General features: G+C 45.0%; 1 protein-coding gene across 7 annotated transcripts in view; it reads right to left on the reverse strand.

Annotated features, from left to right (window-relative positions):
* PLEKHG1 (pleckstrin homology and RhoGEF domain containing G1) overlaps positions 1-16,476 on the reverse strand; it is a 245,373-nt gene that overhangs the window by 15,141 nt on the left and 213,756 nt on the right. For all 7 annotated transcript variants that reach the window (XM_008007562.3, XM_073022357.1, XM_073022356.1 and 4 more), the window contains 6 exons: positions 16,296-16,391; positions 16,038-16,124; positions 7,927-7,960; positions 6,346-6,441; positions 3,763-3,801; positions 999-1,021 (listed from right to left, as the gene is read on the reverse strand). In XM_008007562.3, the coding sequence (XP_008005753.3) occupies positions 999-1,021; positions 3,763-3,801; positions 6,346-6,441; positions 7,927-7,960; positions 16,038-16,124; positions 16,296-16,391 (375 nt within the window). The remainder of the gene's footprint in view (positions 1-998; positions 1,022-3,762; positions 3,802-6,345; positions 6,442-7,926; positions 7,961-16,037; positions 16,125-16,295; positions 16,392-16,476) is intronic.

The raw sequence follows: 16,476 nt of genomic DNA on the forward strand, positions 1-16,476 counted from the left end.
TTCCTGTAGTCCCAGCTACTAGGCTACTCGGGAGGCTGAGGCAAGAGAATTACTTGAACCCGGGAGTCAGAGGTTGCAGTGAGCTGAGATTGCACCAGTGCACTCCAGCCTGGGCAACAGAGTGAGACCCAGTCTCAAAAGAAAAAAAGAAAAAGACTACGTTGATTTTTAGACATTTTGTTGGTTTTAATGGAAAGATACAACATTTATCAATAGGGTCACTTTGTTTCTGTGCTAAGCCATGGTGGAAATGAGATTGTAGGGATAGGTTTTATAGCCATATTCTTCTAGATACAGAACATTAAACAAGGAGCCATGATTAGTTCTCTAAGAATTGTTAATTAAGCCCACTGCTCAGTAGCCACACTGGACAAACCACTCAGGCCAGGAGAAAATACCTATTCTTCATAGGTAATACAGTTGGATATAATACCTTCCAATACAGTATACAATTCTTATTCTCCCTCTCCTAAGCTTTTGTCAGGGGAAGAAAAATCAAAACTTGATATGACAAAGTCTCATTCGATCATATGTCATCATCTCTTATGTCAGCAGCAGAACCGTATTCTTAGAAGGGGGTCCCTCGCCCTTGTGAATGAAGGCTCGCGCTTGGAGGAGGGAGTTATATCCAGGAGGCAGGGGCCTTGGTCTTACACCGGTGGAGGCAAAGGACAATGTGAGGTGGCTCACGTGAGCACCGGGCAGGTATTACACCCTAAGATAAGGTTACAGCCTCTGAGGCGTGATGCGGAGCAGAGGATGAATAAATAATCACCATGGTTCTCAGATGTGGGCTGGGGGAAGGGAAGAAGTTGATAAGGATGAGTCTTTGCTTAAATCAAATGTAAATAATTCAAAATGTAAAATACCAAATTTCCAAAATATAAATAACTGTTGACACTTGCAATACGGGCTGGGGCTGAGAGAGATGGGGAAGCGACACCTATGAAGGGCATCTGAAGCGAACATTTCCAAGTAAGAAATGGGATAGAGCTTACCTTTTGGATGTCTTGTGCTGTTTCTGAAAAATAGAAGGTTGTTTTTTTTCAAGTTTGAGAATGAAAATGTACCTCCCATATAAGTAAGCACTAATATTTTATAGAACTTAGAAACTTATTACTAGTAATTGAAACCCAAGAGACTTCTGGGCCCTATACATCTAATTTTCAGAAAATCCCTGTCAGCTCTCCTAGCTGCATACCCCCATGCTACATCAAACAGCTTTACATGCATCTGAGCACTAGGTGTCTTCATTAATCCCTGACAGCCATTAACTAACTAATTCATGCTCAAGATGTTTCAAAAGTTTCCGAACAAAAATGTGTTGTTTCCTGAAAAAAACAAACAAAAAAACGCACATGCCCCATTCCATGACAATCATGTAAAGATGATATTGCTTCTGTTGATTTTGCAACATTTTATTGGTTTTAACTGAAAGATGCAGCCTTCTTGCAACAAAGGGGTGTTGCCAGTGGAGTTGTGGGGAGAGATTTACATAGCCACATCTTACAGAAGACACCCTTAGAACTAGCCTAATTATGGTGTCTCCTCTTTAAAGATGATCACAGAGGCATATGAGGTCCTTCCCTCTCCACAGATCCCATCCTCCGAGGAAACAACAGTTAACAGCTGAATGTTTATCTTTCCAGCTCTTGTACTACCCCCACCCCACCACAATAATGGTTTTGCTTTTACTTTTTATTTATTTATTTTTTTGAGATGAAGTCTCACTCTGTCGTCCAGGCTGGAGTGCAGTGGCACAATCTCGGCTCACTGCAGCCTCTGCCTCCTGGGTTCGAGTGATTCTTGTGTCTCAGCCTCCCCAGTAGCTGGGATTACAGGCATAAGCCACCACACCTGGCTAATTTTTGTATTTTTCGTAGAGATGGGATCTCGCCATGTTGGCCAGGTTGGTCTCCAACTCCTGACCTCAGGTGATCCACCCTCCTCAGCCTCCCAAAGTGCTGGGATTACAGGCGTGAGCTACCACACCCAGCCTGTTTCACTTTTAAAATAAGGATTCAATACGCAACTTTGTATATTCTGCTAAATATATGTGGACACTCTTGTGAATAGGTAGAGATCTACTTTATTTTTGACAGCTGTAGAATATTCCATTGTGTGTATGGATGTACTACAATTTCCTTAAGTATATTTCCAACTGCATGGGCATTTTTATAGTGTCCTATTACAAATACTGCAAACAACAAACTTGTAGAAAAATCCGTCTACATGTGGGTAAGTACATCTGTGCAGGTGAAACTGTTGGGTTAAGGGCAAATGTACATTTTATTTTATTTTATTTTATTTTTTTTTGAGATGGAGTCTCGCTCTGTCGCCCGGGCTGGAGTGCAGTGGCCAGATCTCGGCTCACTGCAAGCTCCGCCTCCCGGGTTCACGCCATTCTCCTGCCTCAGCCTCCCGTGTAGCTGGGACTACAGGCGCCCGCCACTTCGCCCGGCTAGTTTTTTTGTATTTTTTAGTAGAGACGGGGTTTCACCGTGTTAGCCAGATGGTCTCGATCTCCTGACCTCGTGATCCACCCGTCTCGGCCTCCCAAAGTGCTGGGATTACAGGCTTGAGCCACCGCGCCCGGCCAAATGTACATTTTAAATTCAAATGACTATTACCAAATTTTGCCCCTGAAGCATGGCAAAAACTTACACTCCCACCAATACTTTTGGAGTGACTATTTTTCTATATGTTTTGGCCAAGCTCATAGTTTTTTCCCTTCTATTTATTCCATTTAAATGTATGGATTTTCCGATTATGAATGTGGATGGCCATTAAAAAATTTTATTGCCAGTTTGTGTATTTTTGTGAAACTGCCCAATTTTTTTTTTTTTTTTTTGAGTCCTTTGGGCTGGGTGCGGTGACTCACGCCTGTAATCCCAGAAGTTTGGGAGGCCAAGGCGGGTGGATCACCTGAGGTCGGGAGTTCGAGACCAGCCTGACCAACATGGAGAAACCTCATCTCTACTAAAAATACAAAATTAGTCAGGCATGGTGGTACATGCCTGTAATCCCAGCTACTCGGGAGGCTGAGGCAGGAGAATCACTTGAACCCGGGAGGTGGAGGTTGAGGTGAGCTGAGCTCGCGCTATTGCACTCCAGCCTGGGCAACAAGAGCAAAACTCCGTCTCAAAAAATAAAAAATAAATAAATTAAAGAATCCTCTGTCTTTTCTTTTTGATGTATGGAGTTTCTTTATATAATAGGAATATTAATCTTTTTATGCCTGTCAAATATATTACAAGTATTTTATGTCATTTGACTGTACATTTTATTTTAAATTTTATTATTATTATTATTTTTTGTGACGCAGTCTCACTCTGTTGCCCAGGCTGGAGTGCAATGGCATGATCTCGACTCACTGCAACCTCTGCTTCCCAGGTTCAAGCGATTCTCCTGCCTCAGCCTCCCAAGTAGCTGTGATTACAGGCACGAGCCAGCAGGCCTGGCTAATTTTTATATGTTTAGTAGAGACGGGGTTTCACCATGTTGGCCAGGCTAGTCTCGAAGTCCTGGCCTCAAGAGAGCTGCCTACCTTGGCCTCCCAAAGTGCTGGGATTGCAGGCATGAGCTACTGTGCCTGGCTTTGACTATATATTTTATAATGGGACACTTTTATTTATAGAAGTTAATCTTTTTGTAATCAAATCAAATCTGTCAATCTGTAATTTATCTGGTATTTATTTTTGTGTGATTTGTTTTAGTGAGCATCAACAAGAATGAAACAAGAAAATATATTTTATGACTTACCACTAGTCTTCAAAACTTTATGTGATCGTGAGGAAGGTTCTGGGAGACAAAATAAAGCCAGCATCATTTGCAAAACCAAATCAAACCTTTTTCTTTATTCTTTTATAAAAGGATTATGATTCTACTGACAGATTAACAGAGCTCTATAACTTTTGTATCAAATTTAACAAAATCCCCTTTGCTCAGAGATACATAGGAGCAAGACATTCACTCTGCTAAAATGGTAGAATAAATGTTATGCTATGTTATCAGGAGTCACCCAATAGAAAAGCAAAATCTGACTTTGTCAATCCTGTCAGTAGCAGAGCAGCTTCCTCAGCTTTCACTAACACCTACAAGCTGATGACGTTCAATTGTACATTCTTTTTTTTTTTTTTTTTTTTTTTTTGAGACTGAGATTCACTCTTCTCTCCCAGGCTGGAATGCAATGGTGCGATCTCAGCTCCCTGCAACCTCTGCTTCCCGGGTTCAAGTAATTCTCCAGCCTCAGCCTCCCAAGTAGCTGGGATTATAGGCACGCATCACTACGCCCAGCTATTTTTTGTATTTTTAGTAGAGACAGGGTTTCACCACGTTGGCCAGGCTTGTCTTGAACTCCTGACCTCAAGTGATCTGCCCGCCTCGGCCTCCCAAAGTCTTAGGATTACAGGCGTGAGTCACCGCGCCCGGCATCAATTGTATATTCTTATGCCAGACCCTGTCCCAAGTGTCAGCTTCAGCAAACTCAACATCTCCATCCCAGCTCCCCGGTCTCCCCTAGATCTGCTCCTTCATCTGCATATCCTCTCTTGGTTATCGCTGACATCACCCTCCAGGGTTAGTGACCAGGCTGTTATTCTACATTTCTCCGGTTTTCTTCCATCACAGTCTTGGGGGTTCCCTGTAATCCTTTCTCCGAGTCACCCCTCTCTTAATCCAAGCCTTCATCTCTCAACAAGATGAGCACCACAGCCTCTTATCTGGTCTCCCTGCTCACTTCATTCTCCGCACACAGCCAGAGTTATTTCTTGACAAGGAAATCGTTCTCTGAGTTCACTGCTTAAAATCCTTCCACAGCTTGCAGGATCAAGTTCGAACCCTATGCATGACATACTGGGCCTCCAGAATCAGGCCCCCATCTGCGTATCTCTAGCCACATCTCTTTCCATTTCACCTCACCCACCTCTTCCTCCAGCCCCCAGCACCATCCCACTCTCTCCCCAGGCTGAACGACTGGCAACAGATGTCTGTCCTAAAGTACGCTGGCTCAAGCCTCAGGGCCTCCGCATATGCTGTTCCTGTTCCATCTGCCTCCCCTGCTGCCAGATTCTGTCTTGGGTACTGGTTCTCTGCTCTGTGAAGCCTTCTCTCTCTTCCCTACAGGGTTAACTTCTCTCTTATTTCTCCTGTTTTTGTCTCTCTGCTCTTCCTTCCATCCAACCAACCTCTGGCACTTCTCCATCACACGGACTAGTATTTATTTACTTATTATTTTTATTTTTTGAGACTGAGTCTCCCTCTATCACCTAGGCAGTGGCGTGATCTCGGCTCACTGCAACTTCTGCCTCCTGGGTTGAAGTGATTCTCCTGCTTCAGCCTCCCGAGTAGCTGGGATTACAGGTGCCTGCCAACATACCCTGCTAATTTTTGTAATTTTAGTAGAGCTGGGGTTTCACCATGTTGGCCAGGCAGGTCTCAAACTCCTGACCTCAGGTGATCCTCCCGCCTCAGCCTCCCGAAATGCTGTGATTACAGGTGTGAGCCACTGCGCCCAGCCTTATTTGCATTTTTCGTCTCTGGCACCATGAGCTCCCTGCAAGCAGGAGTCACGTGGATTATTGATCCTTGCATTCCTAGTCCTTAGCAAAGCATAAAGGGGGTAATGAATAAAGACTGCTTCAAATAAAACCCCAAACCTGTCTGAACTAAGGCAATACTTCATGGAGTCTGGTGCAGCAAATATGAATTAAAATTTTAGCTTTGGATAATCTTTTGTGTGTGTAACTCATAGGATGTGATTTTTCATTAGCAACAGCAAATACGGTTTAAGTATCTGCATGCCAATGGTAAGACGTACAAAGCAAAATTAGCTGACTGGCATGCTTGATAGTCATGGGAAATATTAAGTAGAAAAGAGGCTTTTTTTTTTTTTTTTTTTTTTTTTTTTTTTGAGACAGTCTCACTCTGTCAACCATGCTGGAGTACAGTGGCACAATCTTGGCTCACTGCAACCTCTGTCTCCCGGGTTCAAGTGATTCTCCTGCCTCAGCCTCCTGAGTAGCTAGGATTATAGGTGCCCGCCACCAGGCCTGACTAATTTTTATATTTTTACTGGAGATGTGGTTTCTCCATGTTGGCCAGGCTGGTTTCAAACTCCTGACCTCAGGTGATGCACCTGCCTCGGCCTCCCAAAGTGCTGGGATTACAGAGAAAAAGAGTTTTAGATCAAAAGCTTGTGAGTCCCATCTTAAGGCAGCTGCAAATGTATTCAGACCAGCAGTGAGCTGAGAAACCAGACAGAACATGCCCTTTCGTCAGACTCAAAGGGACTTTCATTTCCAGTCCCCCATTAGTATTAAATTATTATGACAAAATCCTATTTACCAGATTTTCTTCTCAGCCGATACGGAGCAGAACCTTCTTTAGAGCCATACAGTGCTTTCGTCTCTCCCTCAGGACTGTAACAGAAGCCTGGATGATCTGTAAAGATAACCACATGCATCAGCGGGACTGCGCTGTTGGGGGCTTCTCAGAAAATGGTTATGGCTAGCATAGATTTATATGGATTTATTATTATTATTATTTTGAGATGGAGTCTTGCTCTGTCGCCCATGCTGAAGTGCGGTGGCATGATCTTGGCTCACTGCTGACCTCTACCTCCCAAGTTCAAGCGATTCTCCTGCCTCAGCCTCCTGAGAAGCTGAGACTACAGGTGAGCGCCCCCATGCCTGACTAATTTTTGTATTTTAAATAGAGACAGGGTTTCACCATGTTGGCCAGGCTGGTCTTGAACTCCTGACCTCAGGTTATCCACCCACCTCGGCCTCCCAGAGTGCTGGGATTACAGGTGTGAGCCACCATGCCTGGCCTATATGGATTTATTCTTTTTCATCTGACATGGATATGATCCTCCTCCCACAATTGGTGCTGTATATGTATCTCAGGGCTTTTTGTTTACATTGGGACTTGCAGGAGTCTGTTAGCGGGGATGACAAGCTTGAGCCACCACACCCGGCCAAAAAAAAAATAATAATAATAAAAAATAAATAAATAAATAAATAAAATCTGAAGGCAATTTCTGCTGGCTGAAATGTTGAGGTCTAGAGAATACAGCCCAGCATGGTGCTGGGGAGCTCCAGGCATCATTTCTCAGGTCTGTTGGATGGGAGATGGGAGCCTCAGCTGCAGTGATGGTGGGACTGCACCTGTTTCCACTTTGCCGATGCTGCTTTTCCCCCTGGGGAGTTAACAAGTGCCAGGCTGGAGGGAAGGGAATCAACATTTGCACTTGATTCTGCAAAGTAAGGTATTATGAAAGGGTTAAGTAAAAGTAGAAGTGTCTTCAGTGCAAGTGTCCAGCAGACCTGATTGCATTTAAAGCCATTGTTTTCTCTTTTTATTCTATTTAATCTGAAAAATAACAAAGATGTGATAAATCCTGTGGAATAAGGTCTTATTTAATAGGAAGGACCTGGAATATTTCTTCGCTTCTGCTTTTGTAAGCCTAGAAATACACTCACATATGTGGGGTGGTTGTGATTTTAGAATTTTCTGCTGCATCAGGAAAACCAATACTACGAAGCGATTGAGATTCTTGCAGATAATCAATATTCTGTTAGGGATGAAGTGAGAAATGCATTGTGAAGCCCTGGTTTTTGGTGGTGGTAGAGGTTGGGGGTGGGTGGGGGTAGAGTTGACCCTGGAGACATAACTGACATTGTTAGTTGATGCAGAAACCCAGACTGTGGCCAGCCATCAAGGGACTCAGATAAACCTGGGAGAACCAATGTAGAAACAAGCCAATGGGCTAAGAAGGGATTATACTGTCCACCCAATTTATGAAAACAGTGAATAGAAAGATACTATTTTCTAACAATTGACATTTTCTTGAACTTTAAGATAGAAAATGTGATAGATACAAATAGACAATGAAATTTCAAATTGTGTTAAGGAAATAAAACTTACGAATGGCATCCATTTCAAGGATTGCTTGCTTGGCCTGAAAGAGAGAAAGTGGGGCTGTAATTCCAATTGCTTTGTTTTTCTTTAAACTCCAAATCTCAACACAGATCTTATCCCACCTGAATAAATAGAGTTTTAAAAACGTTTAAAAACTCGCTATTTATTTTAAGCATTTATACACAGTTCAGGGAATTCAAGCAGATGAGCGCCCTCATGTGGGTAATAGCTGCTACACCATCAAGGCACCAGAGCTAAGACAGCATCACCAACCCTGTGAAAGAGGACGGAGGGAGGCTGGTTCCTAAACCTGGCTGATCATTAGCACTCATTGGCCAACTTATTAAAAATGCAGATTCTCGGCTGGGCGCAGTAGCTCGCACCTGTAATCCCAGCACTTTGGGAGGCCTAGGCGGGCAGATCACAATCACAAGGTCAGGAGTTCAAGACCAGCCTGGCCAATATGGTGAAATTCCGTCTCTACTAAAAATACAAATATTAGCCAGGCAAGGTGGCGGGCGCCTGTAGTCCCAGCTAATTGGGAGTCAGAGGCAGCAGAATTGCTTGAACCCAGGAAGCGGAGGTTGCAGTGAGCCGAGATTCTGCCACTGTACTCTAGCTTGGGTGACAGAGCAAGACTCCGCTGCAAAAAAAAAAAAAAAAAAAAAAAAAAAAAAAAAATGCAGATGCTTGCCACCCAACCCTGACCTACTGACCCAAAAACTCAAGGCATGGAACCTGGTATCTTTATCACCAGCCCTCACCACGACTCTAGGGCCGTGTAACTATTTTGAGTTAATTGCAAAATGGCTGCTGGAAGTTTCCTCTCATTGTTGTCTTTCCTCCTGCTACGTGATTATTATGAGTTAAGTCTCTCTGTTTCCCCAACTCCCTGCACCTCCCACCTCTTTTATGTGCCCCAGAATCTCCCAGAGTGGGACGGCCCTGAAGGACAATGTCTGTGACCGCAGCTCAGGCACTTCACTAGGTGGGTGCTCTCCCATCCCAGAATGTGCTTCCTCAACTGGACAGTGGGATCATGGAGCCTCTCTTTCAGAACAGTCATTAGGATTCAATGGTCAGCTCCACTGGTGAGTTCCACCCACCCACCCTCATAGGCAGGGGTCCCCAACCCCCGAGCCATAGACTGGTACTAGTTCATGGCCTGTTAGGAACTGGGCCGTACAGCAGGAGGTGAGTGGTGGGCAAGAGAGAGAAGCTGCATCTGGATTTACAGCAGCTCCTCAAGGCTCACATTACAGCCTGAGCTCTGCCTCCTATCAGATCAGTGGCAGCATTAGATACTCATAGGAGTGTGAACCCTACTGTGAATTATGCATGCGAGGGATCTAGGTTGCAGCACTCCTTATAAGAATCTAATGCCTGATGATCTGAGGTGGAGCTGAGGCAGTGATGCTAGCACTGGGGAGCAGATTAACGTTAGCAGAGAGGTTTGACTGCACAGAGATCATAATAAATCAATTGCTTGCAGATTCATATCGAAACCCTGTCAGCGAGTGACAAGGGGCAATTAAGCTGCATCTGGTGGCAGGCTTTATCGTGGCAAGTGAGTTGATGTACTTCAATTGTACGGCTGCATCCGGTGGCCTTAAAAGTATGTTCGAGGCCGGGCGTGGTATCTCATGCCTGTGATCTCAGCACTTTGGGAGGCTGAGGCAGGCAGATCACAAAGTCAGGATTTCAAGACAAGCCTGATCAACATGGTGAAACCCCGTCTCTACTAAAAATATGAAAACTAGCTGGGCATGGTGATGGGCGCCTGTAACCCCAGCTACTCAGGAGGCTGAGGCAGAAGAATTGCTTGAACCTGGGGGGCAGAGGTTGCAGCACCACCGCACTCCAGCCTAGGCGACAGAACGAGACTCCATCTCAAAAAAAAAGGAAAAAAGTATGTTTGAGGCAACTTCAAATGTCCATACATTCTGGATTAAAGTCCAGGCGAATATCCTGAGATTGCCACAAAACTCAAAAGCCTGCTTCCATTTCCAACATCCTATCTTTGTAAAGCAGGGTTTTCTGCAGTGACAGCCACCAAAATAAGATTAGAACAGACTGTACATAAGCAACACACTTGGGGTGTCGCTGTCCCCCATCACCCCCAGATGGGACCATCTAGTTGCAGGAGAACAAGCTCAGGGCTCCCACTGGATTCTACATTATGGTGAGCTGTGTAACTATTTCATTATATATTACCATGTAGTAATAGAAATAAAGTGTGCAATAAACGTAATGTGCTTTCATCATCCCAAAAGCCTTCCCCTGCCTCTGTCTGTGGAAAAATTGTCTTCCAGAAAACCAATCCGTGGTGCCCAAAAGGTTGAAGACCACGTCCTAGGAGATTGTAGCCTTTCTTGCCTCTTTAAAGTCATTTTCATTTTTTAAGGGTAGTATAATTGAACCTAGAAAATGATATGCTAAAAATAACTTTTAAAATAATTTTACTCTATTTTGCTACCATCTGTGATATCACAGTACAAATATTTCAGCTAAGTGGTGATCATATTTAGTGAAAAAGTGTGGGCCTGAGTCACCTTAGAGAAAACAAATGCTTCAGTTTTTGTAACGCTGATAGCTATCTCTCTTGTACATTCAGAGTCTGAGATTATAAGTTGAAATTAGTAACAAACACAAATGTTAGCTTAGTCTCTGGGAAGTGCAATTACAGAAACATGCTAATATATAAAATGCAAAATACCTTCACCTTTATTCTCAATTAATTTGGAGAAGAGTTTAATTTATTTACCACATACATGAATGGGCAATATGGCTATTTCCAAGAAGTTCCCTGGTAACTGTAGAGCTGACTTCAAGAATGTTTTTTTTAAGTCTTGACAATTTTTAAAGTACTGTTTCCAGTTTTTCCACTAGGTGTCAGCCAAGGACCATCATTGAATTAAAAGAACGGAAGGCAGCTGGGAGGCTGTAACTAATGAGTTTCTCACAGCTGTGTTGATATTATTAGACTGGTGATACAGTTCTTGATTTTAAAAATTTCCCACTATGCATTTATTTCATAGAAATAATAGAAATACATTTTGAAAACTTTAGGAAAATAAATAATCTCGAGGAAAGATGTGGAAAGTTCACTTTAATAATAATCCTGCTTAAATAGAAAAATATGATTACATTATAGTGAATAAAGTATATTAAACATGCGTGTTTGAGGCTGGGTATGGTGGCTTCTGCCTGTAATCCCAGCACTTTCGGAGGCTGAGGCGGGTGGATCACTTGAGGCCAGGAGTTCGAGACCGGCCTGGTCAACATTGTGAAACCTCATCTCTATAAAAATACAAAAATTAGCCAGGTGTGGTGGTGCACACCTGTAGTCCCAGCTACTCAGGTGGCTGAGGCACAAGAATACTTGAACCCAGAAGGCGGAGGTTGCAGTGTGCTTTTTCTCGTATGGATACCGCGCCACCGCACTCCAGCCTGGGTGACAGAGTGAGACCCTGTCTCAAAACAAAACAAAAAAGAAAAATGTGTTTTTATTGCCAGTGGGAACAATGTGGTTAGGATGCTCTTTGGAGCCAGAGAGACCCAGGTTTGGATCCAGGCTTGGTCATGTACTAGTTATACAAACTTGGGCAGTTTATTTAATGTCTCTCAGCCTCTGTTTTTATTTTTTCTAGAATGGGAAGAATAAGACTACCTCATAACATATTTTGGTGAGGCTGAAATAAGAATATAAATACTCAGCACAGTATGTATGCTCAATAAGTTGTAACTGAAAAGATGTTTTTAGATAGAAGGGATCGACAACCTGGGGAGAAAGTACGATGTTATACTGACTATATCAATCATTTCAGTACTTAAAGGGAACCTCCTGGGACACACACACCTAGTGTGGAGAAAGACAGGTATGTAAGGTGGTCTTGTTTTGTAACTGCCTTTCAGAATCTTGTTAGCGATTTTGATTTTCCCACTAGACAGGAAACAATAGGTAGGGCCCATCAAAGACGCTCTGCCATTGCTCAGAAGGGCGTTCTAAGGCAGCAGGCCAGCAACAAAATGACTAATCATAAAGAAAATGCAGCCCCTCTCTGCATGAGCTCCCTTTCATCTCATAACACCCTGATGAAACGAAAACTCATGCTTAGGTCCCAGTCCACACCTATGCACATTCATTTCCTGAGGACCAAATCATTGCTGGCAGTCCTGAGAACAAGCTTCAAATGCTTGTCAAAATACACAGAGAACAAAACAGACTGTCCCCTTTCTCAGAAATCTCAGACCTTCTCATTTTCCACCCAGTTCAGTTTTCATAATCATCATCCCGTTGTCTGCTCCACCTCACTCCTCCCAGCCTCAGCTTGGACCATTTCACCATCCATGTGAATAATCCACCCACCACCCTCCCCCTAGTTCCTTGACCACTTTATCTCTAATGACCTTTTCCTCCACTCCAGAGCAGCAACACAGAATCAGAGCCACCTCCAGAACCTGCTCACACTCAAAACCGCCCCACCTCTAAGGCAGGACTCCAAAAGTCCCTTCTTCAACCACAGATTGGTGTATTTCCTTCTCTCCAACATTAAGTCCTGCTGAACCAGGCTTTATGACAATACTGCAGTCCTTCACCCCATACTTCTCTTGCCAGCTGGTTTTCCTCTCCACTCAGCCTGATGTCATGCCCAATTACTGCAACTGCATGCTCACTGGCACCCTCCTCACCCCCGCCCTGGGAACCTTCCCCTACCAGCTCTGCCGGTTCCCAGCCTGGAGGAACCCACACGCACCAGTAGTTTCCAAGTTGCTGAGCAGATTTTGAAATGACGTCATCACACTGATTCATGGGGGCCAGCTTCAGTTGGGTCTTTGATGCCTTCCACAGATTATTCTAGTCATCTCTAGTCACTGGTCCATTTTCTTTCTTTCTTTCTTTCTTTTTTGATATGGAGTCTCACTCTGTCACCCAGGCTGGAGTGCAGTGGCGTGATCTTGGCTCACTGCAAGCTCCGCCTCCTGGGTTCACGCCATTCTCCTGCCTCAGCCTCCTGAGTAGCTGGGACTACAGGCGCCCGCCACCACGCCCGGCTAATGTTTTGTATTTTTAGTATAGATGGGGTTTCAGCGTGTTGGCCAGGATGGTCTTGATCTCCTGACCTCATGATCCGTCCGCCTCAGCCTCCCAAAGCGTTGGGATTACAGGTGTCAGTCACTGCACCCAGCCTGGTCCATTTTCTTTAGCAAGTGTTCTTCTGATCCCTTCCACTTTCCCTCAGACACCCCCGATCTCTGCTTCACTCACCCAGCAGATGACTTTATCACCTGCATGAGTGAAATCAAACGCTTTGTCTTCCCCCAAGTCCACCTCAAAGTTCCTCTGTCTTTCATCTTTTTCTTCCGTGGCTCAAGAGAGATGCTTCCAGCCCTTTCCAAGATAAGCCCCTATTCCTCTGTGTCCCATCCTCTCCCTTCCCACCTCCCCAGGCTCCCTTCCAACAGGAAGTGAGCCACTGTCTCCTCTCCCATCTCCCTTCTCCTGCTGTGCCATCTGCTCTTGAACTCAGCATTCGACCCAGACAAGGAGTCTTGCTTTGCTCTTGCCTCTCTCTCCAAACTATCATTTTTTTTCCTTTTGTGAACTTTATATATAAAAAAGTCTATATGCATTCTGTTCCTTCTTAATCCCCCTTTTTCTTCAACCCACTGTGACCTTTCCCTTTTCTCTTAGTTGCCAAATCTAAATAAATCTCCTTGACTTCAGCAGCCTTTGAGACTGTGTCTCCACCCCCCGTCTCTGAGATGTGCTTTTTCCTGTTAGCGCAGCGCCTCTCCTCAGGCGTCCTCCCTGCCTCCTCCGCTAGTCTTTCCATCTTTCTTTGGCTGTTCTCCAAATCCCCCCACTTGCTTGCGTATAACTTAGATGTTGGGATTCCCAAGGGTTTGTCTTTCCTTTGCATATTTTTTTGGGCCATCTTTTTAAACCTTAGGGCTTCAATTACTGCCTCTAGCAAATGTCTCCTGATCCTTAGATTCCAAGACCTGAATTTCCACCTGTGGCTGACCTTGCCCAGCAGCACGGGTGCCAGTGACAGCAGAGGGCTCCTCTCTCTCACTCCCATCTCACGGGTTCCTCTCCCTTTCTGTCTGTCTCAGAACCCACAGTACCATGCTCTCCTTCAACCCGACTCAGCCTTGACTCTCAGTGGGCAAAATCCTGCCCTCTGCCTCAGTGGCACGTTCTGCATTTGTCCCCTCTGTCGCTGTGGCTCCATGGCAGCACTGCTCAGCTCCTTTCTAGGCCATGGTGGTGGGTTACCATCTTCTCCAGCCTCCAACCTCACTCCTGCCACTTATTTGTCACCCTGTCCCCAAAGTTACACTTTCAGAACACAGGACCGACCATGCCATCTCCCCTTCCTCCAAAGTCTGCAGTAATTTCCCAGTGCGAATGTGTCCAGACTCCTCAGAGTGCATGCCCACAGCCCTCCAGGGGCTCCTGCCCTTCCCCTCCCTGCCCCAGCCCCTGCCTCAGCCCCCGAGAACTCAGTCCTCCCACCCCAGCACCATCTGTGCACCCTGAACACAGTGCATTCGTTCTTCTTCTTCTTTTTTTTTTTTTTAATGCAGGTCTTTAGGTCTGGTTCCCTTAATTCCTTTTTTCCCACTTATAAAAATATTACTAAGACTGGAAACGGTGGCTCATGCCTGTCATTCCAACACTTTGGAAAGGCTGAGGCAGGCAGATCACTTGAACCCAGAAGTTTGAAACCAGCCTGGGCAAGATGATGAGACCACACCTTTCTTTACCAAAAATACAAAAATTAGCTTGGCGTGGTGGCACAAGCCTGTGGTCCCAGCTACTCCGGGAGGCTGAGGTGGTGGGATCTCCTGAGCCCAGGAGATCAAGGCGGCAGTGAGCCATGTTTGCACCACTGCACTCCAGCCTGGGTGACAGAGTAAGATCCTGTCAAAAAAAAAAAAAAAAAAAAAAAAAATCTCATCCTCTAAGACCGAAGTAAAAGATTAAAAGATGTTTTCCTTCCTCTCTCCACTTAACTGAATTGAACACTTTATTCTTCCACGGCATGTTTTATGTCTTCATGGTTGGCAGACGATTCATGGCATCCTCTTCTAAGCCCCAGAAGGAAAAACACCACCACTACACAGAGCCTGCGGTTCATGTGAACCTTTTTTTTTTTTTTTTTTTCTTGAGACGGGATCTTGCTCTGTCATCCAGGCTGAAGAGCAATGGCACAATCTCGGCTCATTGCAACCTCCGCCTCCTAGGTTCAAGTGGTTCTCCTACCTCAGCCTCCTGAGAAGCTGGGACTACAGGCATGTGCTACCACACCCAGCTAGTTTTTGTATTTTTAGTAGAGATGGGGATTCACCATGTTGGCCAGGCTTGTCTTGAACTCCTGACTTCAGGTGTTCTGCCCACCTTAGCCTCCCAAAGTGCTAGGATTACAGGCGTGAGCCACCGCGCCTGGCCCCATGTGAATCTTTTTGATGTTAATGGCTGGTTTAGCTGAGACACAGTTCCTACATTTCCTATCTCTCAATTTTCTTTCTTTTTTTTTTTTTTTGAGACAGAGTCTTGCTGTGTCACCCAGGCTGGAGTACAGTGATGCAATCTCAGCTCACTGCAACCTCCGCTTCCTGGACCCAGGTGATCCTCCCACTTCAGCCTCCCAGAGTAGCTGGGACTACAGGTGCGTGCCATCATGCTGGGGGTGAACTTCTATATTTTATGTAGAGACGGGTGTCTCACTTTGTTGCCCAGGCTGGTCTCGAACTCCTAGGCTAAAGTGTTCCGCCTGCCTTAGCCTCCCAAAGTGCTAGGATTACAGGCATGAGCCACCATGCCAACCTTTCTATTTTGAAATTGAACATTTATCCTATCAGGATGCCTTGCTGGGACTTCATTAGTAATTAGATGATCTGATTAATGGTTGTCACTCCCAGATTCTAATTCTAAACTTTTTTTTTTTTTTTACCCAGTCTCTTTGTATTTTTTTGAGACAGTCTCATTCTGTCACCCAGTCTAGAGTGCAATGACGTGTTCTTGGCTCACAGTAACCTCCACCACTCAGGTTCAAATGATTCTCCTCTCTCTCTCCTGTTTCACTGTGCATTATTCAGTGTCCTACCTTAGCTGGAATCTTGGCTGCATGATTCTCCAGAATCAATCTCTTTAGGTGCAGAACCCAGAGGCGTTTGTCTTGCTGGGATTTGGCCTGCCAAGACGAGATGTAGACAGTCAGACAACTTGATACCACCATCCACAGGACCCTCTGATGAGATGGGAAATGACCATGTGGACAGAACCCTCTCAAAAAGCTGCCTGGTACACAGCACTCATCATTACACAAAGTGGCCTTGCGGAGAGGCCAGGGCCTGGCCGCTACCTGGACTGTGTGCTGCAGCTTGGGATTCTTGTAGTGAAAGACGCTGAAGCTGAGCGGCTCCTTCGGAATCACCTCCACGAGCATGAGGTTGCCACACTAGAGCAGAGAGAGCAGAGAGGGTGAGGCACACTCAGGAGGGAATGGAACTGGGGATCTGAGTCCCTGCCCGTGGCCAGCGTGC

This window comes from Chlorocebus sabaeus, chromosome 13 (assembly GCF_047675955.1).
Source record: "Chlorocebus sabaeus isolate Y175 chromosome 13, mChlSab1.0.hap1, whole genome shotgun sequence".
In the NCBI taxonomy this organism is placed as follows: Eukaryota; Metazoa; Chordata; class Mammalia; order Primates; family Cercopithecidae; genus Chlorocebus; species Chlorocebus sabaeus.